The sequence below is a fragment of the Terrapene carolina genome, unplaced genomic scaffold (assembly GCF_002925995.2).
Source record: "Terrapene carolina triunguis isolate 2854851 unplaced genomic scaffold, T_m_triunguis-2.0 Scaffold89, whole genome shotgun sequence".
NCBI lineage: Eukaryota > Metazoa > Chordata > Testudines > Emydidae > Terrapene > Terrapene triunguis.
Genome location: NW_020664440.1, coordinates 29179340 through 29207251, shown reverse-complemented (window position 1 = coordinate 29207251; position 27912 = coordinate 29179340). Strand labels below are relative to the sequence as shown.

Below are 27912 nucleotides of genomic sequence, written 5' to 3'. Positions count from 1 at the left end.
TGCCACATGTAGATCCAGCATGTGCATAAGTGTATGGAGAGTTGGGACCCAGCTAAGCAGGGCTTAGTTGGTGCATGACCTCTTATTTGCCCCTCTTGGAAGTTTATCCTAGGCTGGTAAATGACCAATGGCTCGTTTCAAAGAGCCAGCACTTCATCAGTTGTTTCCATATGCTTTTCCAACATCCGTCTCTTTCTCCCCACCCTTGCAGATCTGAATCGCCTCCAGCTCTCTGCATGCTGCTCCCTGGCTCTGAAAATGCCTCTGTCCATCCCCCACTTAGTCTGCCGGTGCTGCTTTTGGTGCAGAAGTGCCACACGACGGGCATTTTCTACCACACTCTCAAACTGGTGAGTAGATGAAATGTGGTGTTGGGGCACCAGGGCACCATCTCCTAATGTGTCTGTCTTTCAGTATCTCTTTTTTGGGTTATGTCTTCTTACTCTGCTTTTGGTGGAGGGATGAGACTAAAGCAACACGCAGCATAACATCAGTCCTTCCCAGGGGCTGCACCTGTTTAACTAAAACCTGATTGGCTTGCAAAGACTCCGGCCAAATTAACAAGATTTATATCACAAACAAAAGGGCAATGGGAGAAGACAGTAAAAACATCAGTGTTTCATCCCCCTTCCGGGCCTGTGCAACTAACAACGGAAAGGGGCTTACGTCTGCAAGTTTATGGAGATGACATATACACAGCTGGGAAATGTTAGACACACATGCAAACACGCCTGGTCCAGCGTGTTACTAATGAATCTCCTGTTCTAGAGAGAAAGAGACTCATCCATACACTCTTGATTGTGTGTGCACACACTTGCTCTCGCACACGCACACTAGGTTATTAATAAATCTCTCGTTCAAGGAGGACCAACAGATTCATTCTCTTACCCATGCACTCGCTTGCTCACACTATTACACATTCACTCACCCATTCACTTGTTCACAGTCTCTTACCCTTACATGCACTTGCTCCCGCACACGCCCACACATGCATTCGCTTGCTCAGACACACACTCATTCACTTACACGTGTGTTCCCTCACAAATATTCACACATGCATTGGCTCGCTTACTCACATGTTTGCTTGCATTTGCATATTCTGACCCACACGCTTGTTTACTCACTCTGACACATGAACTCATTTGCTTACACACATACACACAGAGGCCCTGATGACTGGGTTATTAATGAATCTTCTGCATCTCAAGAAGAACCGGGACACACACACACACACACACTCTCTCTCTCTCTCTCTCTCTCTTGCTCTCTCTCTCTCTCAAGTAGCACAACCCAGTTAGTTCCCCCGCTCCCTCGGAATGACCTTGCTCGATACCTATCACTTCGGAAATCCCAGAGCTGTATTTCTTTCTTCACCCAATATCAGCTCCATCTGTAAATGCCTCACACCAGTAGCCATGGCCCTGTCTGCCAACCTAGCAACAAATAGCCCTGGCACAAGCCCATGCACTTGTGCCCCCCTCCCTGTTTTGGTTAATCACTGCACCCCCTGATGTTATTGTGACCTTCCCTCCCCTAGTGCAGCTAGAGGAGCCAGTTTCCATCTTAGGTCAGTGACTGACCCCCCCCCCCCAAGCCCTTGATACCCCCCCCTTTCCCCCCCCACCGTTTCGGCGCCCTCCTCCCCTGCCTGCAGCCTAGCGGGGAGGAGTGGTTGACCTGCTTCCCCTTCCCCCGCCCACCTTCTCCGGTGTGTTTTCCCCTCCCTCCCTGCTCATTATGGAGGGGACCACGGCGGGCGAGACCCCTCAGGTAGGCCCCCCCTGCCCCTCCCCCACCTGCCCCCCCGACAACCCCCTTAGCCTCTACCTCAACCGCCGCTGCCAAACCGCCTGCCACTGCCCCTGCTGAGGCATCGGCAGCAGCAGGCAATGGGGTGACCTCCGCTGCTGCCACGTCCCTCGCCCCCTCCGATTCTGGGGGAGCCCCCCCGGCTGGCAGAAAAGGCCAGGGCAAAAAGAAAGGAAAGAGCCCCGCTAAGAAGACTGGGCCCTCCATGGCAGGGGCTGCCCCCACTGCTGTGGCCCTGCCATCGGCCGCGGCGTCCCTCCCCGCTGTTCCCTCCACCAGCTCTGCGGGTGCCCTTACTCCGGCCCCCAGGGCGTATGCCCAGGTAGCGGTGGCTCCCCTGCCTGCCGCTACGACATCTCGTCCATCCACCGCCTCTGCTTCCATCTATAGCGGCCGGGGCCCCTTCCCCACCTTGACTAGGAAGCACAGCGTCCGTTGCCTCCTGGTGCCCGCCTCGCCCCACGTGGAGACCTAGGTGTGGGCGTTGGCGAGAGTGGTGGGGCCCACGGCCATTGTGGCGGCCTCCAAAATGTATGGCAAGGTTGTCTTCTTCCTTGCCTCGGAGGCCGCCTCCCAGGAGGCGGTGGAGAAGGGCCTGGCGGTGGGGGCGTGTTCGTCCCCCTGGAGACGCTGGAGGACCTGGGTGTCCGTGTGGTCCACACCTCCGTTCCTCCTTTCCTCCCCAATGTCGCCCTGCTACCTGCCCTTTCTACCCTGGGGAAACCAATAAAAAAAAAAAACAAATAGCCCTGGCACTTTCTGCCAGAAGACAGGCCGTGCCGTGTCCCACTGATGTGCCCTGGGTAGCGATGGTGTGAAGATGGCAGGGTGTCCTGAGAACCACAGCAGCGTGGGACATAGCCAGGGATGGTTTGGGTGAGAGGTGTGTATATTTAGGCTAGGGTTTATGTACCCCTGGAAATTCATGGATGTCAGGTGTCTAATTCCCGTAGGTTTCCTAGTATTGTTGGCAGGCCAGAGCTAAGCCCTGTGGGCTGAAGGGGTTCCTGGGTTGGAAACGCAGGCACTAGGAAATCAGTTGCAGGCTTTGTGTGTCAGAGACAGGTAGCCAGGGGAAACAGTCTTGAATGGGACCCTGAGAGGGAGCAGAGAGACAGAGCTTCTTGGGCACAGAGCCCACGGGAGGGGCAGACGTGGGGATTTTGCAGCAAGGAGCCAGTCTTCTGTTGGTTATATCTGCTGCATTCAGGGAAACAGTACTTTGTGCCCTTTCTTTGCAAATAAGCCAGATTGTATCAATTATAATAATAATAAATCCCTAGCCCTTATCTAACACTTTTCATCTATTCATCTCAGTGTTTTGCAAAGGAGATCAGTAGCATCATCCCCATTTTACAGATGAGGAAACAGGCACAGAGAGTGGAAGGGACCTGCCCAGCAGGCCCGGGGCAGAGCAGGGAATAGAACCCAGGTGTCCTGAGTCCCCACTCCAGTACTCTGTCCACTAGAACACAGTGCCTCAGGTCTCCAGAACAGACCGGACTCGTAGCATTGACTTCTCCTCCTAACAGAAACAGCCCTGCGGGGCTCTGGAGAGTGGAGAAGCACTCTGACTGAAGGGACAAGAGCATCAATCTTTACTGTCTCATTCCAGTGTCCCCATCACCAGCTGTCTGGGGGGGTCCTGGCAGAGAGCCGTGGGCTCTGACCTCCCCTTTCCTCCCCATAGAGTTCCTCCAGTACAGACATATTGGGGATGAGGGAAACTTGCCATTCCACTGTCCTTGTGCCCCGGCGCTGTCAGTCCAGCCCAGATCCTACACCCTGCTTTGGCTGAACGAGGAAGGAATTGGAACTGGCTCACCGGTACAGCCACGGGGGCTCAGAGAGATGAGCGTACCTGTGCCTTCTTTCCCCTAGGTCTGTCCGCAGCAATTACTATGACCTGCTGGGAATCAAGCAAGATGCCACCATGGAAGAGATCAAACAAGCCTTCTTCGCCAAGTCAAAGAAGGTACGGGATGTGGCTCTTGCTATGCCAGTGTTTGTCATTGTGGGCCTGGCCTGGATAACAGGGTTCGAGAGCTGGCAAAGGCTGAGGAACTGCATTCTGGCACAGCACATGCCTGTTTTAGTGGTTAAGCTTAAGGCCAGGGAGTCAGGATCCCTGGGTGATGTTCCTGGCTCTACAAGGGGAGTGTGGGGAGTCAGTTTCTGTTCTGGCTCTGAGAGGAAGTGGGTTAGAGTAGTAATAAGAAGAATGACAGTAAAACCTTATCTAGCACTTTTCATCAATAGATTGGGGCTGGAAGTCAGAACTCCTGGGTTCTCTTCCCAGCTCTGGGAAGGGTGTGGGCTTAATACATGGTACTGGTAGACCCTCGCCAGTTAAACAAATAGGGTATGGAGCTTCCCCACTTCTCCATCCTTCATCTAGCCCTTGCCATCTCTGCTGCCAGTTCCCATCAGCCACCAGAGCAAATAAATGATGATCGATTCTGCTTGGGATATTTGACCCTCTGTGACCTCCACTCCCACTACTAATGGGGCCCCTGTGTTACGCAAGCAGCAAATGGTACCGGGAATGCAGGAGCCTGTGCTGAGCTGGGGGAGGATCCCAGCCCAGCCAAGGCAATTGTCAACACCCCATCTGTTTGGAAATCAATGGAACTTCCTAGCAAAAGTAGGCTTGAAAAAGCTTTCCTCCTACCATTAACTCTTTGCATTCTGATGCCTTTGAGTGTTAGATACATTTTGCCATTCCCCTTCCTCCCTGAAGAGGGCACTGCTGGGCAGGAAGTGTTCAGAGCAGGATGGGGATCTTCTGTTGCATTCCCAAAGGGAAGAGGCAACATTTTAGTTGGGTTTTCCAATCTGGTGCAGAGTGTGTGTGTGTGTGTGTGTGTGAGAGAGAGAGAGAGAGAGAGAGAGAGACATCAAGAGATGCAGAATAAGACTGGAATTAAGATGTACATTTTTACCAGTGAGGAGAATTAACCACTGGAACAACTACCCAAGGGATGTGGTGGATTCTCCATCGCTAGGAATGTTTAAATCAAGATTGATGTTTTTCTAAATTATCTGCTCTAGTTCAAGCAGCTATTAATTCTGGGATGTCCTATGGGCCTGTGTTATACAGGAGGTCAGATTAGATTATCACAGTGGTACCTTCTGACCTTAAAAATCCATGAGTCTACCACTTCCCATGGAAGTTTGTTCCAATGGTTCATCACCCTCCCTGTTAAAAATTTGTGCCTTTCTAATTGAATGTGTCTGGCTTTAACTTCCAGCCATTAGTTCTTGTCCTGCCTCTCTCTGCTATGTTAAAGAGCCCTTTAGTACCCAGGATTTCCTCTCCATAAAGGTCCTTATATGCTGTAAGCAAGTCTAGTCTTGATCTTTTTGATAAGTTAAACACATGAATCTCCTTAAGTCTTTCACTGTACGTTTTTTTCCCTGCCCTCCACTCATTTTTGTGGCTCTTCTCCTCCGCCCTGCTCTGACGTCAGCCCAGTTCATTGTTAAGCCCCTCAAAGCGCCTCTGACCTTTCCTGTTAGAGGATGCCCAAACACTGCTCCAAAATATCCTCCTGCTTGGGCACCAGCTATGGCTTTAGCATTTGATGCCTGCTCCACTGCTCCCAGCTGGCCCTGGAATTTCCTCCTTGGCTATCATCCCCACGCACACCTTGTGAACACTCAGCCCCAGGTGTTAGTCACCATCGGAGGAAATCTGGCTGAACCTTATCACAGCCGCTTGCATGCATTGTGTGTCCAGACGACGCTGACAGCAGGTGTGCAAAGAGCCGGCTGTGTCTCGGCTGGATATTAGTTTGAGAGTGTAGGCTCCAGCCTGAAGGCAGACATACACACAGAATATATTTGGTATCTCTCTCTATCTATGGTGCTTATCTGGCCCTCATCCCCATAGCATCTGAGCACCTCCCAATGTCTCTCTCCCTACACCCCCCTGTAAGGCACGGCAGTGCTGTTATCCCCATTGTACAGTTGGGGAGCCAAGGCACAGAGAAGCTAAGTGACTTGCTCAGGATCACCCAGGGAGTCTGTGTCAGAGCAAGAATTGAACACAAGTCTCCTGAGTCCTAAAGCAGCAGCTTAACCACCGGGCCATCCTTCCTGTGCTTGCTGCTTGTAGAGATTTAGGTCTCAATCCTGCACATTACTGAGAACTCTGGGCCCAGGCCCATACAGAACTCAAGCATGTGCTTGCCTTTAAGTCCTGCTTGTGTCCAGTGGAACCACTCATATACTTAAGGTTGAGCATATGGTGTGGAAGCTTCCTGGGACAGGGACTGTCTTTGTTCTGTGTTTGTACAGCACTTGGAACAGTGGTGTTCTGGTCCATGACTGGGGCTCCTGGGTGGTGGCATGTAATGGGACTTCTGCTCCTAAATCAATTAGTTGGTTTCCTAAATCCCACCCCATGGGTTTAAAAGAAGGGCCAGAACCCACATGCGCTCTGATTTCTATCAAAGTAGCCCCTGGTGGAGATTGGGGCACCCATCATGTCGGGTGCTGCATGGATCCCAGCTGAGATCAGGACCCCAGTCGTGCTGGGCACTGCATGGATCCCCAGCTGAGATTGGGACTCCACTTGAGCCAGGTGCTGCATGGATCCTCAGCTGAGATCCGGACCCCAATCGTGCTGGGTGCTTCAAAGACCCAGAGTCGAGATCAGGGCCCCCAGTGTGCCAGATTCTGCATGGATCCCTAGCTGATATCAGAGCCCCCGTACTGCTGGGTGTTGCATGGATGCCCAGCTCAGAATGGGACCCCCCTCGTGCTGGATAGTGCATAGACCCTCAGCCAAGATTTGGGCCCCAGTCTTACCAGGCGCTGTGCAGACACAAAGTGATACAGTCCCTGCCCCAAAGAACTTGCCATTTAATGATACAAACGTGTGGGGGGCGGGGAGAGGAACTGAGCCATAGAGTGGGAAAAGAATTTGCCCAAGGTCCCACATCAAGTCAGCAGCAGAACTGGGATAGAACCCATCTTCCCTACACCCCTGTTGCCTTAGAAATGCAGCCACCTCTGGGGTGGTACACAGCAGCTGTTGAACAGCACCACTCCACAGTAGCTGGGAATAGGAAGCTGCCAATTATGAGTTGTCTACATGGCAAGTCCAGAAGAGTGGCATCTTAATTAGAAAAGAATGAGGAGAGTTGTTTGTTTAACGTGAAATAATTGGGAGAAGATGTTAAGAAATAATAATAATGTAGTCATGCTCCTACAGAAATGTGCTCTGCTTTGCCTCTAGCTGGGTGCCTTGTGTATTGTCATCAGGGCTGCTATAATTGGTTGTTTATGGCTTTATCCCCCCCCCCCCCAAAAAAAAAACTTTCCCCAAAATAGAAAGTTACAAATATACAAAGTAGAGTAAATGTGAGCTAAGCAAACCCAGCCAAGTTTTGTATTACATCCAGTCTCTTGCCAAGCCACTGGGATGAGGGGAGAGGAGGCAGCTCTACAGGAAACAACCTTACAATATTTTGATGTAATCATTGTTGTAAGTTAAGACGTTGACTAGTGATTTTTTTCAGCACCCCAATTTAAGACACCTGAAAGAGGCCTGATATTCTAAATAAGGCTGAGAATTGGAACTCTGAAGTTGAGGCCCTTTAAAGGTGGGACAGGGTCTGTCTTTTTGCTCAATGTCTGGGCAGTGCCTAGCACAGTGGGGTCCTGCACTGGCGCTGGAGCTCCTGGGTGCTGACTTTTCACTTGTGCTCCTAAGTCAATTAGTTGATTTAAAAAATCCCACCCCATTGTCCAGGGGCTACGTTGATGCAAATAAATAAGAGAGCAGGCAGGTTCTGGCCCTTCCCTTGAACTCCTGGGGTGGGATTTTTGAAACCAGCTAATTGACTTAAGAGCATGAATCCAGTTAAAAATCAGTACGCAGGCGTCCCCTAGAAAATCATGCTTTAGAAAATCTTGAACTTACTATTTAAAGCTTTGCAAATTTGTTGCTATGTGTATTAAAGTAGGAATTTCAGGCCCCAGCTGAGATTTGGGCCTCCATTGTGCCAGGCGCTGCACAGACCCTGACCGAGATCGGGGCCCCCATTGTGCTGGGTACTGCACAGCTCCAGCTGAGATTGATGCTCCCGTTGTGCTGGGCGCAGCACAGGTACAGAGCAAGAGACAGTTTGTGTCCCAAACTGCTTACAGTCTAAGTGGACAAAAGGTCGGAGGGGAAACAGAGGCACAGAGCTGAGAAGGGGACTTGCCCAAGGTCAGTGGGAGATTTGGTGATAGAACCCAGGTGTCCTGAGTCCTAGGCCATGTGCCTCCCATAAATACCTAAAGCACAAGACAGAAATGTGTCCAGGATATTATTATTTATTATTTGCTTGTATTACCACAGTGTCGAGGAGCCCCAGTCATGGACTAGACCCTGTACAAACAGAACAAAAAGACAGTCCCTGCCCGAAGAGCCGACTGTCAAAGTAGCAATTCACACACAAACAAGGGAATCTAGCTTGACATCTCTTTAGAACCATGGTGGGTGGGTGGCAGACAAGAAGCAGGTAAGCTCAGAATACTACTATATAGAAATATCAGTGGCATGGGAGCTGTTTGGCCTGGTCCTGCCAGATGCCACAGCATAAACCCTTGAGTTGTAAGCATGTATCATCCGATTTCAAGAGCTCAATCTGTTCAGCTTCTCAGAAAGATCAAGAGGTGACTTATTACTGTATGTTGTATGTAAGTGCCTTCATGGGCAGAACATACCAGGTACTAAAGGGTCTTTAGTCTAGCACAGAAAGGCTGAATGAGAGCCAATGGCTGGGAGGTAAAGCCAGGCACTTTCCAATAAGCTACAGATTTTTAACAGTGAGTGTGATTAACCACTGGAACAAGCTGCCAAAGGAAGTGGTGGATTCTCTAGCTCTTAGTGGCTTCAAATCCAGCCTGGCTGCCTTTTTGGAAGAGGCTTTCGTCATACATAAGTGACTGGGCTCAGTACCAGGGGAAGTGGGTGAATTTATCTGGCCTGTGTTATCCAGAGGTCAGGCTAGGTGCTCTAATGGTCCCTTCCAGCCTTTGAACCCATGAGGCAACGCAGGCCCTTTGATGTGGCTGGAAGATGTTCCCCAGACCAGCTCCTAATCCCTTTGTTGTTTCCTCCTGGGGCTTCCATGTTAACAAGCCGAGATGATCCTGTCTCTGCCAGTGCCTGGGGATGTATGTTGATTTTTAGGGGAGAGGGGGTGTGTGGTGGTGACTTCTGAAGCAAAATACTTGTTTTAAACCTCCCCCAGCTTAAAAGATATCAGGTCAAGGCCAAAGACTCCCCCAGGGATTCCTGCCTGCAACCCAGAGCCTCTGCTTGAGCTACAGCATCATTTAGAAAGAGATGCCCAACCTCGATTTCAGGACTCCACATGAGGGCAACGCCCCTGTGTCCCTTGGTACTGTTGTCCCTTGGCCCAAGCAGCAATATGTGGGGCCTTGCTGGCGTGTTCTTGATAGGGGGAGAAGCAGATTTTATGATAACGGAGTGACTGATCCAGGACTCAATTAATAATTTAATGAAAGGAGGGGAATATAATTAATGCCAATTTACGTGGGTTATGGAAAATAGATTCTGTCAAACTAACTTGATGTCTTTTCCTGCTGAGATTACAAGTTTGATTGATAAAGGTCATAGTGCTGATGTAATAGACTTCTCTCCGGCATTTGACTTGGTCCGACACAACATTTTGATTAAAAAGCTCGAATGATACAAAATCAACACGGCGCACATTAAAGAGATTAAATGATGGCTAACTGATAGGTCTCAAAATGTAATTGTAAATAGGCAATCCTCACTGAGTGGGTGCAATCTGATGGGGTCCCACAGGAATCAGTTCTTGGCCCAATGCTATATACCATTTATCAATGACCTAGAAGAAAACATAAAATCATCACTGGCAGATGACTCAAAGATTGGAGAGTGGTAAATTTTGAAGAGGATTGGTCACTGATAGAGCAACCTGGATCTCTTGGTAAGCAAAAGCTTGGTAAGCTGGGTGCAAACAAAGAATGTGTGTTTTAATGTGACCAATGTAAAGTTATACATCAAGGAACAAAGAGTGTAGGCCATATTTACAGGATGCGGGACTCTATCCTGGGAAGCAGTGACTCTGAAAAAGATTTGGGAGGTTGTGGCTTATAATCAGTTAAACATGAACTCCCAGTATGATGCTGTGTTCAAAAGGGCTAATGCAATCCTTGAATGTATAAACAGTACAATCTCAAATAGGAGTAGGGAGGTTATCTCACCTCTACATTTGGCATTGGTGCAACCGCTGCTAGAAACCTGTGTCCAGCTCTGGTGTCCACAATTCAAGAAGGATGTTTATTAACTGGAGGGAGTTCAGAGAAGAGCTACAAGCATGATTAAAAGGGTTGGAAAATGCCTTGTATTGATTGACTCAAGAAGCTCAATCTGTTTAGCTTAACAGAGATGGTTGTGGGGTAACTTGATCTGTCTATAAGTACCTACCTGTGGAATGGAAATTTGATAATAAAGGGTTCTTCAATCTAGCAGACAAAGATACAACAAAGTCCAATGGCTGAAAGCTGAAGCTTAGACAAATTCAGACAGAAAATAAGGCTCAGTTTTTTGCCAGTGAGGGTAATTAACCATTGGAACAGCTTCCCAAGGGCTGTGGTGGATTCTCCAGCACTGACAATTTGTAAATTAAGATTAGATGTTTCTCTAAAAGATCTGATGTGGTTCAACCAGGAATTAATTTAGGGCCTCCTGTTCTATACAGGAGGTCAGATTAGATGATCACAGTGGTCCCTTCTGGCCTTATTATCTATGAGTCAGATATTTCTGTAGTGCAAACCTGTATATTTACAAGGAATGGCCACAAAATCCTATTTCCCTGAAGACAGTAGAAATAAACAGTAGGAGGCAGTTTCCAAGCCTATCATTCCAGCCAGTCCGGTGCCCAAAAGAAGCACTCTCTCTTGGCTTCCTCTCAGAGTCATAAGAATGGCCATACTGGGTCAGACCAATGGTCCATCTAGCCCAGTATCCTGTCTTCTGACAGTCGCCAATGCCTGATGCTTCAGAGGAAATGAACAGAATAGGGGAATTTATCAAGTGATCCATCCACTGTCATCCAGTCCCAGCTTCTGGCAGTCAGAGGTTTAGGGACACCCAGAGCATGCGATTGTGTCTCTGACCATCTTGGCTAATAGACATTTATGGACCTGTTCTCCATGAGTTTACCTAATTCTTTTTTTAACCCAGTTAGATTTTTGGCCTTCACAACATCCCCTGGCAACAAGTGCCACAGGCTGACTGTGCGTTGTGTGAAGAAGTACTTCCTTGTTTGTTTTAAACCTGCTGGCTATTAATTTCATTGGGTGACCCCTGGTTTTTGTGTTATGGGAAGGGATAAATAACACTTCCTTATTCAATTTCTCCACATCATTCATGATTTTATAGACCTCTGTCATATCCCCACCTTAGTCATCTTTTTTTCAAGCTGAACAGACCTAGTCTTTTTATTCTCTCCTCATATGGAAGCTGTCCCATACCCTAATCATTTTTGTTTCCCTTCTCTGTACCTTTTCCAATTCTGTTGTATCTTTTTAGAGCTAGGGCAACCAGAACTGCATGCAGCATTCAGTGTGTGGACATACCATGGATTTATATAGAGCAGTGGTTCCCAAACTTGTTCCACCGCTTGTGCAGGGAAAGCCCCTGGTGGGCCGGGCCGGTTTGTTTACCTGCCGCGTCCGCAGGTTCGGCCGATTGCGTCTCCCAGTGGCCGCGGTTTGCTGCTCCAGGCCAATGGGAGCTGCTGGAAGCAGTACTGGTTCTCTTACTGGTTTGGGGTATTTTTGTTTTTATTTGGGGTATATATGTAGTTTGAGCTTCTATTATAGTAAGTTTCCATGCAGCTTGCAGGTCTTTCACTCATGTGACTGTCTCCTTTAATTTCCATTTAACTAGCCTCCTCATTTTAATGTAGTTCCCCTTTTTAAAGTTAAATGCTACTGTGGCGGGTTTCTTTGGTATTTTCCCCCATACAAAGATGTTAAATTTAATTACATTATGGTTTCTCAAGTGTTTCAGCTATATTCACCTCTTGGACCAGATCCTGTGCTCCATTTTGTACTAAATCAAGAATTGCCTCTCCCCATGTGGGTTCCAAGAATCAGTCATTAATGGTGTCTAGAAGTTTTATCTCTGCATTCCATCCTGAGGTGATATGCGCCCAATTAATATGGAGGTAGTTGAAATCCACCATTATTATTGGGTTTTCTGTTTTTGTAGCCTCTCAAATCTCCCTAAGCATTTCACAGTCACCCTCATCATCCTGGTCAGGTGGTTGGTAGTATATTCCTATTGTTATACTCTAATTTTTCAAGCATAACATTTCTATCCATTGAGATTCTTTGGTACAGTTTGATTTGTTTAAGATATTTACCTTATTTGATTCTGCTTTCTTTCACATATAGTGCCACTCTCCCACCAGTGCAACCTACTCTGTCATTCTTGTATATTTTATACCCTGGCATTACCATGTCCCATTGATTATCACCATTTCACCAAGTTTCTGTGATGCCTATAATAGCAATATTCTCATTTAATACCAGGCTCTCAAGTTCCCCCTTCTCAGTATTTGGACTTCTTGCATTTGTATACTTGCACTTATAAAACTGGTCAATATTTAGTTGTCTGCTTTCATGTGATGTAATTGAATGGGACTCTTTTTTCATTTGACTGTTTCTCTTCAGTTCCTCCCTGTACTTTATCAACTTCTATCCTCTCCTCTTTCCTAGGATATAAAGTATCCCCTTTAATAAATCCTCCTCTCAGGGATGTGTCTATCTGAATCGTGTGCTCCTCCGCTCCTGTCAGATTTTCCCCAGCTCTTAGTTTAAAAACTCCTCTACAACCTTTTTAATTGTATATGCCAGAAATTTGGTTCTCTTTTGGTTTAGGTGGAGCCCATCCTTCCTGCATAGGCTCCTCCTTTCCCAAAGATTCCCCAATTTCTAATAAACCTAAAACCCTCTTCCAAACACCATTCTCTCATCCATGCATTGAGACCCTGCAGTTCTACCTGTCTAAATGGCCCTGCATGTGGAACTGGAAGCATTTCAGAGAATGCTATCATGTGCTTCTCTCCCTTGCATGCTTTCTGATTCCTTTCACACACACTCAGACAGCTGTAACCAAACCAAGACTCCAGCCCCCCTGTTTGCAATTAGTCTCTAGGGAAGCCCCTCAAGCCACATGGCTCAGCTTCTTCCCAGGCCTTGCCATGCTGGTCCATGCCTTGGGCAGTGGCTTCTATTGTTTCAGCTATGACTATACAAAGGTTCATTTAATTGCTCCCTCATTTAGCCTGAGTGAAAGGTGCTGGAAGGCCCATCAGCTTTACCAGGATCTATGATTGCGCAGAGATTAAAGACACACTTGCTGGCAGCCACCAGCACCCTCCATCATAACAGCACATCTCTGCAATGGTTAACTGCTCTCTCTGTTAAAAACGATTTGCCCTAGTCTGAATTTTTCCAGCTTCAGCTCCCAGCCCTTGTATCTCATTCTGTCTTGTCTGCTGGACTGAAGAGCCCTCTACTCTCAGAAAGCTCCTCTCCATGGAGGTGCTTATAGACCAGGGTCAACTCATCTCTTTATCTTCTCTTCAATAAGCTAAATTGATCAAATTCCTTCAGTTTCACTTCAAGGCAGGTTCTCCAGACCTGGAATCATTTGTACCCATTTTGTTCATGTCTGAAGGACCTGTGTGGCTGGTTTTAATGCACTGTGCCAGAGGAGGAGAATGGCTCAGATGTTAGAGCACTAGAGAGACCTGGTTTCAAGCCTCTGCTCAGCCACAGGCTCCCTGTGTGACCTTGGGCAAGTCTCACTTAGCCTCTCTGCACCTCAGTTTCCCCATCTGTAGAATGGGGATATTGAGCCTTCCTTTGTCTATTTAGACACTGAGCTCTTCAGGGCAGGGACTATCTCACAGTGTGTGTCTGTGCAGCACCCCGCATGGTGGGAAGCCCCAATTCCGGCCTGGGGCCCTGTTTCTGGGCAGGGGTCTATGCAGTGCCTGGCATAGCGGCAGGCTCAGTTCTGGTCAGGGTGTCTTGTGCAGCAGCCGGCACTGTGTGGGGCCCTGATCCCAGGCATCTGTGCAGCACCTGTCATGATGGGAGCCTCACAGGGGATTATGAGGATAAATATATTAAAGACTGTGAAGCATTCAGATACTACAATAATGGGGTCATATAAATAGCTAGATTGTGTTGGTGATACACTCAGAATTGCACGTGGGGGCAGAGGGGAGGGTTGCATTTGGGCCGCCCAGCCCGGTGTGTGTAAAGCTCTGCTGGTGAGGGGAGATCTCGAAGAGCATCACGCAGTGATGCCTGCATGTGGGCTGGCTGCAGCATCAGTGGAAGCTAGTCTGCAACTGGGAGGAAGAGACTCCCGGGAGTCTGTCCCTGCTCCAATCACTCACGTCTCTCTCAGTGCAGTCTTGATGGGACTCCCAGGCTGGGAGGTCTCTGAGATATGCTCTGCATTTAAAGTTACTAGGAGCAGGATGACAGCAGGGAAGTGGGCATGGGCTGGGACACTGGGATGAAATTTTAAATGTCTGGTTGAAATGCACCCTGGGAAATCTCTCTGCGCAAAACAGGAGAGATGTGGGCTTGTGGGTGAGGCAGTGGAGGGGGGCTTAGAACATCAGGATTCAGTTCCCAGCTCTTCCACAGACTCCCTGAGTGGCCTTGGGAAGTCACTTCATCTCCCTGGGAATCAGTTTCTCCATGTGTAAACGGGATAATGATCCTTCCTTTGTCTGTTTCGATTGAGAGCTCTTTGGAGCAGGGACTGCCTGTCACTGTGTGTCTGCGCAGCGCCTGGCACAATGGGGGCCCTGATCTCAGTCGGGGTCTGCGGAGTGCCTGGCACAATGGGGGCCCTGATCTCAGTCGGGGTCTGTGCAGCGCCTGGCACAATGGAGGCCCTGATCTCAGTCAGGGTCTGTGCAGTGCCTGGCACAATGGTGATTCCAATTTTGGTGGGGGTCTATGCAGCACCTGGAGTGATGGGGCCCTGATATCAGCCTGGTTTCTACTACTGTAATCATAATAATCAACGCATTAAGCGAAGTATCCCAGTGGAGCAAGGAGTTATATCCTCAGTCACCCACGGCAAAGGAGCATGCACACTGAAACATTCCTGACCATCTGCGTGCAGCTGTTTCTGTCCCCTTCGCGTTTGCAGGAAGCAAGAGCTCGACCCTGGGGCCCAGCCTTTAACAAACTGCTTCCAAGCAGCACACAACTCTCCGGCCAGCAATCAGTTGGAAGAAGCTCCCAGCTTCTGGGCAGGGCCAGGAGCAGCAGCCGTGAGGTCTGTAGGAGGCACATGAGCTAGGGACATGGTTTCAGGGCTCAATTCCCTCACTACATGAGGAACTTCCTGGGAGCAGAGGGCAAAACACTTGGGGACTGGCCTGGAAACGTGGGGGCTGCTTCTCAGCTGGGGTCAGTCTCTAGAGCTCTAGCTGAGGATCTCACCCAAATGCTGTTGGAGAGCCCCTCCCCCCGCCCCATAGGGGGGCTGTTCCCAAAGATCCTTATTCCCTCCTACCACATGATTCCACCCCACCTGCGCCTAGCAGTGACCTCCCCTCCAGCAGCTGTTGGTTTGCAGGGAAACGTGCAGTTTAGAATGTCGAGCATGTCCTCTATTTCTGGCCATTTTCAAGTGAAATAAACATTGGGGGAATTTTTCGGTGGCCACTTTCCAATATGGAAAGGGCTCATCTGTGCTGGGCATGTTTTGGGCACATCCAGCAGGGACTGTCTCATTATTATTTCTATGACAGCCGTGTTTAGAGGCTCTGACTGAGATTGGGCCCGCTGTTGTGCCAGGCCCCTGCTGAGATGGGGGCCCAATTTGTGCTGGGCCTGCCCAGATACCTAGTGAGAGAGATTCCCTGCTCCAGAGAGTTCATAGTCTAAATACACAAAGAATTAGTCTCCCTATTTTACAAGCGGGGAAAGTAAGGCACAGAGGTGACATGACTTGCCCAGGATCACGGGGAGTCTGTGGCAGAGCCGGAAATTAAACCCCGATCTCTTGACTCGCAGCTCGGTGTCTTACCCACAAGGCCTTTCCCATCCCTCCTGTGTTTCAGTTCTTTAATCCCTGTTCTGCTAGCATCTGGTGTTGCATGGGCCTATGCGACAGACCCCACTGTCTGGGTGGTGCTGGTGGGGCAGGGCTGCTCTTAGCTCAACCACTCCTGATCGAGGAGACCAGTGACTCCTTCACTCCCGGTGGGAAACCTAAGCTGCCTCTCTGCCCAGCCCCCTGTGCAGCTGGGCCAGGGAATCTTTTCACGGCAGCTGCCTTCCATGGTCCAAGTTGTGAAATGATTGGTCCCAAAAAAGTGTGCCTCCCCTTCCTAAGAATACAGTTTGCCGGGAAGGAATGCTCTGTGTGTGTGTGCATGGGGGGTGGGGGGGTGGGGTAAAGGATAGGAATGCTAGGGGTTGGGGGAGGTATTCAGAGCGGATTGCCTTGGCACATGCATTAGCTGATGGGGACCCCAGTCCCGGATTCAATCTCTGGGCACTACTGTAATCTATTTTAGGGTTTTCTCCTGCTTCCCATCAGCATCACATCTGGGTGCCTTCCACCTAAAATCAGTGTCGATAGCAAAGTCATGTCCTATGAGTGACAATACTAACCCCACGTCCTCTCTCTCAGAATCCCTTCTAGGAACAGCCCCGTGCCTTGTGCTATCCAGGGCCTACCTCAGGGAAGAGTTACCGTCTGGCCAGCTCCCGCCAACCCCGTCTCTGGCCTCCAACGCCAGGCCTGAGCTATTGTTTGCAATTGCTGAGAGTTTGGCTGGCCAGCAGGGCCGCGTGCCTGGAGTGTTCTCCCTCCAGCCAAGCAGGGCTCCGTTTGCTTGTTGCTCTAACGCCGGGGAGGGGCGTGTGTCATAAACTGGCAAGAGCGAACACAGCGATGTTGAAATGTCTTTGGAGACAGCCGGCCTTTGATCAATCTTTAACTGAGCTCTTTCCCACTCCCTGTTTGGCTTGACCGGCTTGGCCTGAGGAGATGGTTAACATCGTGTTAGTTATTGGGGGCACATTCCTCTGCTCTATTAGCTGCCTCTCCCTGACCCCAGCTGGGCGCCAGGCAGGCGACCTGCGCGAGCTCGTGGACTCACGCACACACACTCACCCTCATGCACTCTCACATGGGCAGCTCACACCCTTGCACACACTCACCTACTCACCCTCATATGCTCCCATGGGCACCTTGCACAGGCACTCTCGTGCATTCACACTCACATGGACACCCTTGTGCACACTCACACCCCACTCTCTGCAGAACAGCACCCCCTAAAGTTGCACTGTGGCATTGGGGCCAGCACTGACTGCAAAGGGAGAGAGCTCTTACCCCAAACTTTCCTTGCATTAAACCCCAGTCTCCCATCCTGCTACCAAACTAGGGTGATCAGATTTCCCAATTTTAAAGGGACAGTCTCGATATTCGGGCTTCGTCTTGTATAGATGTCTATTACCCCCTATTCCCGTCCCGATTTTTCATACAGTACTTATTATCTGGTCACGCTATACCAAACAGGCCCTGCACTACTTAGAATGATCGGCTGATACCCCAGTGGCAAGGCAAGGGTGTGGTGTTTGGCCTGGTGGCTTTAACATTGAGTCTCCTACTACAACATAGCGAGTGAGCGTTAAGTCTGTGGCGAGCCATAGTGAACACGAGGACTGTAATCCCGCTCCTTAGAGGTTACCTAACACAGGAAATCTCCCTGAGCCAGGAGGGGAGCAGCACCTGCTAATATCCTGCAGAGCCCTTTGGGTCTGAGTATCTGTCCCCATTGTGCCCACACGTCTATGGGGCAGTAGCCAAGCACCTCATTGTCAGTAATCAGCTGCCTGGGAGGCAGGAAAATACCATCCTTATTTTACAGGTGGGAAAACTGAGGCATGGCTTTTCAGAAGGGCAGAGCACCTGCCACGGAGGCCAGATTGTCCAAGGAGCACTGGGAGGGGCTGAGGTCCCCTGGGCCTTGTTTAGGTGCCAACCTGAAAAGCTTGGGTCCAATTGTAGGTGCCACACCACTGGAAATCCACCTCGAGAAATCCCAGCGCCTAACCCGGGCTACTGCAGCACCAGCGTGGGCTAGTTCCATGGGCGTGGCTACTTGCAGGAGAGTGTGGCTAACCTGGGTGCCCAGAGCCAGGCGCACTCTGCAGTGGAGACAGACCCACAGCAGCTCCACATGGAGGCTGGAGCAGGGAAAGGAACCCAGGACTTGCAAGTCCCAGTTAGCGCCCTATCCACCAGGTTGTGCTGCGGCTGCTAGCTTGCTCTGACCCATGAAGGGGAAGCAGGGAGGAGTTTAACCTGCTGCTTAGGAAGTGGTACTTTTGCAACCTTGGATGTAATAACAAGGAAGTGGGTCAGATCTGGACCTTGTGTCAGGGGTACCAGCCTGCACAGTGCCCAGACTGCAGGGTGCCCCTTGCACCTTGGCATATGGGCTGTAGGGGGCAGCCTTCCCAGAACCCAGGCTGTGGGAGGCACGTTCCAAAGCAGCAAAGGAGGGCTTTCCTGGGACTGAGGGTCCCTTCCCAAGGACTACAGAGCCCCGCCTCTGATGTTAACCCCGAGAAGGCACTGGAGCTGTGCCCCAGCTGGGCTGCTGCAGAGGTGGGAGCCATGATGGCTTGCCATGCCCCAAGGCCTTAGCCCTGTGCTCTGAAACCTCAGCTGGAGCCCAGGTTAGAGACAGTGATATAGAAAGGCCTGTTTCTTTGCTGCTTATTCCTATTAAACTGCCTCAGGACTCCTGGGTTCTAGTCCCAGCTCTGTCACTGACTCCCTGTGTGACTTGGGGAAGTCCCTTGGCCACTCCATGCCTCAGTTTCTCTATCTGTGGATTAGTGATCTCCCTCTACCCATGCACTGAGACCCCTTGAATGGAGTGAGAGCTCCCTGACTGCTGTTTCTCTGCCACAGTCTGGGGAGGCCCCTGGGTGGGGGAAACTGATCAGCAGTAGAACGCGCCAGGGACCGGTCTGCAGCGGCTCAGATGCAGGCAAAAGGGGAACAGCTGGAAGCAAAGGGGAGGAGAGGGACTGGCACCAGCAAAGCAGGGGAAGGTTCAGCTGCAGGCATTCAAGAACACCCACTGCCCTGGCCCAGCTGCTAGCAGGGCCGCCCGCTGGCATGGACAAGCAAGGTGCCAGGCACCTGACTGTCATTCAGAACATTGCATGCTGGGAGTCCTTCTGTTAGAGACGAGATCACCATTGAACTCTGTAGCTGCACCTTGACCCAGGTCGGGCCTGTGGGCCCAGCCACCCTGCTCCCCTCTGCCAGCCGAGTCTCCTTGACAGCCAGCAGAGGGTGCTACAGCCAAGCCCAGCACTGTGTTGGCATGCTGGGATGGATTACAGGCTCGGCCAGCCTGGAGCTGCCCATTAGCCAGGGGTATAAACATAGAGCAGCCTCAGAGAGCCCAGGTAAGCTCTGTCTGCCTGTTTCTGTGGCACAAGGGCATGCAGCCCTGGTGCCAGTCACTTTGTTACCTCTGCAGCACGCTTTCACCAGGAGCCTGGCTGCACTTGTGCACCCGCTCACACTGTGCAAAGTGCTTCCGCTCTGACTGAGGTGTGGGTCACGCTCGCAGCTGTGCAAATGGCTGTGGAAGGTGCTGGCAAATCAGGCAAACATGAAACATGCTGCACTGCTGTAAAATATGGCTGGCATTGGGACAGCTCATGCTGGGGAGAGTTGCTTGGTCCATGAGGGGTTTGCACTGGTGCAAAAGTGCAAGCTAGGACAGATGAGCCGTGTGTGTGTGTGTGAATGCCGTGAGTGCACATGCTCAGCTTGCAGTATGAGTGCGCATGCAGTACGGATGTGCATGCAGTGCAGGTGTCTAGTGCGTGTGCATGTTCTGTGTGCGGTACGTATGCAATGTGTGTGTGGTGTACAGGATCCCCTCCAAGTCCATTCCCCAGGGCTTCATTGTGAAATGTTCTCATGGCTGTTGTGAATTGCCCTCCTGGGGGTACAGCGCGTGGAATGATTGTGCAGCGCCGGCTGAGGGAGTTTGGAGGGGGGACAAGAGAGGGAAAGGCTCCAAACACCAAAGAAGTGAAGGAGCGTTCCAGTACCATCTGGATCTGGGGAGCTCAGCCCAGGCCTAGTGATGGGGCCGGGTGCTAGTGGGCTCCGAATCTGGTCCATCAAGAGGGAGCCGCCCGCTCCCTCCCTCCCTGCCTGCCTGGGACAGTTAATGAGATGGGAAGGTCCATCTGTCGGCTCTGACCTGTTGCTTTGAAACAACAACCTCAAGGCCCCACTTCTTGCGTCAAATCGTTTAACTAGCGAAAAACCCCTTAATGAGGATTTATAGGCTTGTCAGGGCGCAGGGGCGTCTTAACTCCTTAGCGTCTGCCAAGTCTTTCCTCCTCCATGCTCTAATGAGGTGGGGCCACGTGCATCAGCTGGGATCGGGGTGTGGTTGGAGTGCCCTGAGATGTGGCAATTAGCCAGCAGTGCAGATCCGTCCCCTCAGTCGCCTAGGTATCCCAGTGGGGAGAAAGCAAAATGCTGGAGTTGCCTGGGTTCTGTTCCCAGCTCTCCAGGAGGGGAGTGGGGTCTGGTGGTTACTGCAGCAGGCCTGGGAGTCAGGACTCCGGGGTCGTGTCTCTGACTCTGGGAGGGGAGTAATGTGTAATGGTTACAGTGGTGGGGGCTGGGAGCCAAGACTCCTGGGTCCTATCCTCAGCTCTCAGAAGTGCAAACATCAGCTCTCTGGCTTATGCTGGGGAGTTTGTTCTCTTAGGAAATTGATGACATGAAGAGTTGGGGAAGGTGGAGTTTCATGCCTTTCTATGCCAGGCTCTCACCCGCCACAACAATGGGTAACACTTGGGCATGGAGATGCTGCCAAAGAGACTGCTCCCACATCCCGAGTGGAAAGGCAAGATGTGGGGCATTTCCCACTCACAGAAACCCCCAAAGGAGGTTGAGCAGTGTCCCAGGACAGATGCACTCCCATTACAGTCATCCCTAGGAGCACATGGTGCATGGCATGGTCCGCTGGGCTGCAGCCTGCTCTGGGGTAGAGTACAGTAGCAATGCACTGAGGCAAAGCCCTGCTCTTTCAGGGGTTGCACCCACGCTCAGGGACTGATTCTGCAAGGTGCTGAGAGCACCTGTGACTCCCAAAGAAAGCAATTGATGGCAAACTGACCATGGGAGGGACCTGCTGGGCGTGACATGGCTATTGGCCTATCACACCTGCGCAATGGATGCACCAATGTACCCTGGGGCTCCATCCATGCTTGCACTAATGCCTCCCATAATGCCCCACTGTAGGAGCAGGAACAACCAGAGGCAAGACCTGTATGGTGGGAACGAGCTAGCCACAAGTGGCAGCTACTGCAGCAGTGATTCCAATCTCCACCAGCTCAGCCAAAGCTCCAGGCTTGGCCTCCAGCCACTGGCACCCTTGCTGTGGACAGCAGCCAAGTGTGCATGCAACTTACAAGCATTGCAAAGGGAAGCCACTGCAGCAGCAAGAGTGAGCTGCGAGAGAGATTCTGTAGGACAGCGTCCTAGAGAATGCCCTTCTGCTGGCAGTTCCGGGGCCGAAGAAAAATCCATTCTGGATGAAGGGGCTGCATTCTGTGCAGGCTTCTTCACCCACAGTTCTGTGACTCCCAAGACGCACCACCCAGCTGGGTCAGAGGGGGTGTGTAGACTCATGCTTCCATTCTTCTCTACAGGCAGGATTCCCCAGCTGGACCACATCTCCCAGGGCACAGTGGGGGCCCCGGTCTCAGTCGAGGTCTGTGCAGCATCCATGGGGCCCCAGATCTTGACCAGGTCTAGCGCCTGGCACAACAGGGCCCTGATCTTTAGACACTACCTTTAGGCACTACCACAAAACCTACAATAAAGGAACTGTTTTGTCCCTGATTTCAGCTGAAGCAGGATCAAGCCCTTAGCTTTTAAACAATAAAACAAGCCTTTGAATCACCAATGAAATTGTACAAAACACCCTGTCCACGATAATATTTTTGTGCCTGCAGAGCGTCTGCGGCTCACTTACAAACCCGCTCTCTAGAGCGATGCTGGCATCACTCAAGGGCTCAAACAAAGATGTTCCAGGGTGATAAGGGACTGGAAATTGATGCTGTTATTTTTTTCTTTAAGCAGAAAAAAGGCTCGTATTAATTCTAGCTGCATTAGGAACAGAAAAGGAGCAGTAATTCAGGCTTGGCAAAGAGTGTATTCGCTTTCTATGTGGGATCTGATTCCCATTTCCACCAGTTTGTTCCTTATTCCTGATTGCCCTCACGCATATAGCGGGGTTCAGGGAGAAGCCTCTGGACAGGCTATTCCGTAACTGTCTACTTTATTGTTATTCATATTACAGTAGTGTCTACAGGGTCAGACAGAGATCAGTTCCCTGTGATGCTGGGCACTGCGCAGTCACATAGTGAGACAGCCTCTGTTCCAAAGTCATTTACAGGCGAGGGGAAATGAAGCACAGAAAAGGGGACCGTCATACAGGGAGTCATTGGCAGAGCCAAGGATTGAAGCCAGGAGCCCTGATTCCAAGCCATCCTGCTCTAATCCACTAGTCCCCACTCCCCTACCAGAACCAGGAGTAGAACCCAGGTCCAGGAGTCCTGACTCCCTGCTCTAACCACTAGACTCCACTCCTCTGCCCAGAGCTGGCACTAGAAGACAGGTGTCCTGGCTCCTGTGCTGTTAACCACTTATAGCAAGCTGGTTCTGTTGTGGAACATAGAGGATCAGATGGGCCCCTGTGAAGTCATAGCATTTGAAGGTTGTTCCAGCTTCGGTATTTCTGGAAGGCAAGCCAGCAGCCCCTGCTTTATTTGTGTTGCTCTTCCTACTGCAGCTACTGCTTAGCAAAGCTTCCCTTCTGGACCATTAAGAAGCCGGCTAGAATATCAGTAGCAGGCGTGACGCATGCCAGCCAATGGGATAGGCTCACGAGGTCAGAACCTGAACTGGCTGCTGTGCAATCCTAGAATCATAGGAATGCAGGACCTCAAGAGGTCACCTTGTCCATCTCCTTGTGCTGGGGCAGGACCAAGTAAACCTAGACCATCCCCGTCCAGCCTGTTCTAAAAATCCTCCAGGGACACAACTTTCCTAGCTGACCTGTTCCACTGCTTCACTAGAGAAAGTCTCTCCTAATAGCTCCCTTGCTGCAAGTTAAGCTGATTCTTTTGTGTCCTACCCTCAGTATTTGAAGACTGTTATCATGTCCGCCCTCAGCCTTCTCTTCCCTAGACTAAACATGCCCAGTACTTTCAATCTTTCTTTACAGGTTTTCTAAACCGCTGATCATTTTTTATGCTCTCCTCTGGACACTCTCCAGTTTATTCACATCTTTCTTAAAGTGCAGTGCCGAAAACTGGACACGGTACTCCAGCTGAGGCCTCCCCAGTGGTGAGGAAAGCAGGGCAGTTATCTCCCATGTCTTACATATGACATGCCTGTTGATACATCCCAAAATGAAATTTGCCTTTTTCTCAACAGCGTCACGTTGTCAATTCAGATTCAATTTGTGATCCACTAGACCCCTCAGATCCTTTGCTGCAGTACTACTGCCCAGCCAGTTATTCCCCCATTTGTATTTGGGCATTTGATTTTTCCTTCCCAAGTGTAGTACTTTGCACTCGTCTTTATTGAATTTCATCTTCTTGATTTCAGACCCGTTCTGCAATTGATGAGTCAGACTCGGTTGTAGTCTGTGCAACACCCAGCACAATGAGCCATATCCCCATCCAGGTCTATGCAGTGCCTAGGACGATGGGGTGGGGGGGGGAGTGTCTGTGCAGCACTGAGCACAGTGAAGGTCCTGATTTGGGTCAGAGTCTGTGCAGCATCTGACCAGTGGGGGCCCCAGTCTCAGTTGGGGTCTGTGTAGCACCCGATATAATGAGAGCCCCAGTGCCGGTCAGGGTCTGTGCAGCACCTGGCACAATGGGGGGCCCTGGCCTTGGTTGGGGTCTGTGCAGCACCCAGCACGATGGGGCCTCAATTTCAGCTGAGGTCTGTGCAGCACCTAGCACAGTGGGATACACATAATTGTAATGGAGTCTGGCTGCAAACTCTGCCTCTGCTGGGTCCCACTCAGTTGAGTCTCCCAGCCTGAAGTGCGGGGGTCCAAATCAGCCAGGATCTTCCTCTGCCATCTGGCCAGCCCTATGGAGCAGCCGAGACAGCCTCTCTCTAGTCCCAGATGCCATTATCCAGCAGGGAGGAGGCTTGCCTCATACCCCCACCCCCCTTTCCCAAGGCTGGGTCTTGTCACACAAGTGGAGAGCTGGGCAGCCAAGCTGAGCCCCAACCCACCCACTCCTCTGGATCGCAGCCCTGCCTATGGCTTCCCATTACTCACCCATGCTGGGGCTGGGCTGGCTCCAAGCTCCAGAGCCAGAGCAGAGAGCAGGAGCTCAGTGAGTCAGCAGGGAGCAGAGCCCGACATCTGTGCCCCAGCTGCTGGGGGTAGGAGTCTGCAGAGAAGGGTCCCTGCAGCCCCTGCTGTCTGCAGCCTGGACCACTCCCTGCAGCTCTTTGTAGAAGGGCATTTTGGGACAGGGTCAACTGGGCCCATGACTCTGCAGGCCGAACCCTCCCCCTGTCTGTGGGAGCAGGCTGAAGCTCACCAGTTCTGCCCCACTGCTTGGGCAGGGGAATGGCACATAGGGGAGCATCCTGCACTGGGTCCTGCTTGGGTGTCTCTTTCTGTGCTGGGCAGGGGAATGGCGTGTAGAGGACAATCCTGCCCAGGGGGATGGGCCCTGCTGCTGCTGGGGTGTCTGTCTCTTACCTCCCATGCCCCTGTGATAAGTATTCCAGTTTAGCCCCCCATGGAGGGGTTTACCTTTAGGGGAGAGCCCTATAGAACTGAAGAGGGGATGAGAGCTTCTATCTACAGGTGTTCTCTCTTTTCCTATTCAACCCCAGTGCGTGGTTCTCGACCCCCTATAGAAAAGGTCTGCTTCTTCGTTGAATCCCATCAGGTTCTATAGGACCCTCTTGGCTTCACTCACAAGGGTTTTTCCATCAGGGACTCAGAGCTGCTCTTCCCTGTTCTTTAAGTACCCATCAGATGGGGGGACATCAGTGATGTCTGGGCTGCAGAATTGAGCTCCCCCCTTTTTAAATAGGGAGATGGCATGAGCATCGCACCCCTTGGTGCTGTTGGGGCGACAAGCCAGGTGGGGAGTGTCATCAGAACCCCCCTCCACACCGAGCAATGAGTCTCCCTGGGGACAGCAGTTCAAAAGGAAATTGACTGGGGCTTTCTGGAAAACGAGGATTTTGCATCATAAAAAAGGTCAATGTTTTAACATTGGTTTCCATTCCAATATGGAACTAAACCAAGACCCTTCTCTGGTTTGAGAACAAGTCACCCCGGCATAGGCTTTCGGCTGAGACGTGGGAGATCCAGGTTCAAATCCTTGCTCTATCTGATTCGAAGCAGGGATTGAACGTCTGTCTCCCACATCCCAGCTGAATGCTATCCTGGGGTGCGGCAGGGGAATGGCATGCAGAGGTGATCCTGCCCAGGGAAATGGGCCCTGCTGGCGCATGTCTCTCTCTAAGACGAGAAATCCCATTCTGAGCCTGGGAAATCTTCCTGACTAAAGCTTCCTCAAAACCGATGCATTCCCATAAAACGGTTTGGTTTTGGCCAACTGGTGTTTTCCACAGAATAATTCCTGAGCAGCTCGATAGCTGACTTGGCTAAAGAGCTGGAAGCGGGAGCATGTTGGGATGCCTGGGACACAGCCTCACTGCTCTGGATTTCTCCATCCTGTGCCTGGGAGGCTTTCCTATTGCTTAGCTCCATGGCCAAGAGGAGTGATATCAGTGAGGTTTGGCCAGGCCTGAGATGTGTCGTCTGGAACAAAGATGATTGCTGATCTGTGCTGGGTGATAAAGCCTCCACTGGGGCTTTGGCTAGCCCTGTCCATCCCATCCTCCCGCCCCACTGCTGGATTAGCATCACAGCGCTCTGCAAAAGCTTAGGCAGCTGACTTGGGCGTGGGCTGGGGATGGAAGACAGCTGGGAGGGAAAAGTTAATACCGCTTTCTTGAGTCAACAGAACAATGGCTTTGGAAGACCTCTCCTGAGAGGTATGGAGAGTAACCGAGTCATTTCTAGTACGGATCTGCTGGGAAAGGGTGGAGAGATTAAATTAATGCATTAAAGACACATTCAAAGCTCCTCCTTAGGAAGGAAAAATCAATGCCAAAATACAAAATGGAGAATAATCGGCCAGGCTGCAGTAATGTGGCAAAGGATCTGGGGGCTAGAGCGGATCACAAATTGAATATGAGTCAACAATTTGATGCTGTTGCAGAAAAAGGCAAATATCATTCTGGGGTGTTGTGACAGAGTGCTGAGGGCTGGCCCTTGAGCCTGCACTCTGGTCACTGTTAGTACTAATTAGATTCGCCTGGAGAAGGCCTAATTGGACTGAGGTGTACCTGACTACCAGGCCAGATTGGGACTGCTGAGTAAATATGCCGATTTACCCATTCCCCGGGAAACTGTAGAAGAGGGCACTGGAAGGAGTGCTCGGGGGAAGAGAAGGAGAGAAACAGAAGGCTAGAGGAGCCTGCCAATGAAAGTCTTCTTTGAATAGTGTCCTTGTGCGTGCTCTGCTTCAGGAGCACTCACCCCCTTGTCCTTTAGTCGGAGATTTTTAGTAGCTCGGCTCAGTGTGCGTCCTATGTTCCCTCATGCCCTGCTCAAAGGCTGTATAGGGCTCTGTGGATGAACCACCCTCAGTTCCTTCTCAACCATCTTGGCCTGAGATGGATCAGTCGCTTAGCCTCATTACCTTTCTTCAGTTCATTGGGTTTTTTCCTTTAGTTAATTTATTTACTTTTTATTGAAGGATTTAGAGAGACTCTCTCTTGATCCTCTTCCCCTTTGGAGAGGGAGACTTTCCCCTGCTACATACTGTTGCCCTGAGTTATGCCAGGCTCTTTGGGCTTCAAGTGGTGCGTCTCTTGCCAGGAGTCCTTCCTGGTCAGTGACAGGTATTTCCATTGTATCCGCTGCTTGGGAGGGCGTCATATCCTGCAAAAGCGTTCCCATGTGCGCCACTTTTAAGGGCAGGGTCATTAAAAATCGGGAGCTAAAACTGAGACTCTTAATGAGGAGTGTTCCCTCCAACCAGCCTCAGATCCAGGTCGGGTGACCCCCTTGAACATAGGTCACTGAGCAAACACAGTGCCCTGTCAACTTTGGCATGTTCACCTGGGTCTATGCGAGGAAAATCCACAGAGAAGACCCACAGAAAACAGAGTCATTCTTCACAGAAAGAATGCACCTCAAAAAGACCTTGACCCCTGCAGGGCAAGACCACTGCAGAGACTTCTAGTTCCACCCTGGGTATGACTGAGGCTCCAGACACTCTTGGTACCAATCCTGTGGCCGGAGCTCTAGGCTCAACAGAGAAAAAGGGTAGCAAGCATGCCCAGATACTGAAACCTTTGGTGCCGCAGAAGAAGGACACTGCATCATTGAAGCATTCCACTTCTAAGAGAAGGTACCCACAATTCCTTCGGTACTGTCAACATCTAAGCTAGCTACTAAGACAGTGTCAGTACTGGGAAGATGCTATGTCTCACATATGGTCTTGGTGCCCCCACAAGGCATCCTCATCAGTACCATCTACTTCGATCAGAGTATTCTTACCAGAGCACCATATGCCCTCAACACCGACAATGGAACAGGGCCCTGGTCTTCAAACCCACCCAGTACTGCAGGAATTCAGATTCTCTAGGGACCTACTTGTTTCAGAGGAGTCGGAGTCTCCCTTGTTACTCAGTACTGAGAGATTATCAGTACCGAGACAAGCACAGTCACTGAGGTGGGACCTTTCTCTGGTACCCCTTGACTCTCCAACACCTTCAGAGAGTGCTGGGGCTCCTCCCGTTGAAGGGGAATTTCCCTCCAATTCAAATATTTCAATCCGGGGTTCCCCAACACTTCAGACAAGGGATTTCCATCC

General features: G+C 50.7%; 1 protein-coding gene across 1 annotated transcript in view; it reads left to right on the top strand.

Annotated features, from left to right (window-relative positions):
* The first annotated feature begins 215 nt into the window (after positions 1-215).
* DNAJC4 (DnaJ heat shock protein family (Hsp40) member C4) overlaps positions 216-27912 on the top strand; it is a 52754-nt gene continuing 25057 nt past the window's right edge. Inside the window, exons 1-2 of the mRNA XM_029911188.1 lie at positions 216-350; positions 3691-3784. Of these exons, the coding sequence (XP_029767048.1) occupies positions 259-350; positions 3691-3784 (186 nt within the window). The 5' untranslated portion in view covers positions 216-258. The remainder of the gene's footprint in view (positions 351-3690; positions 3785-27912) is intronic.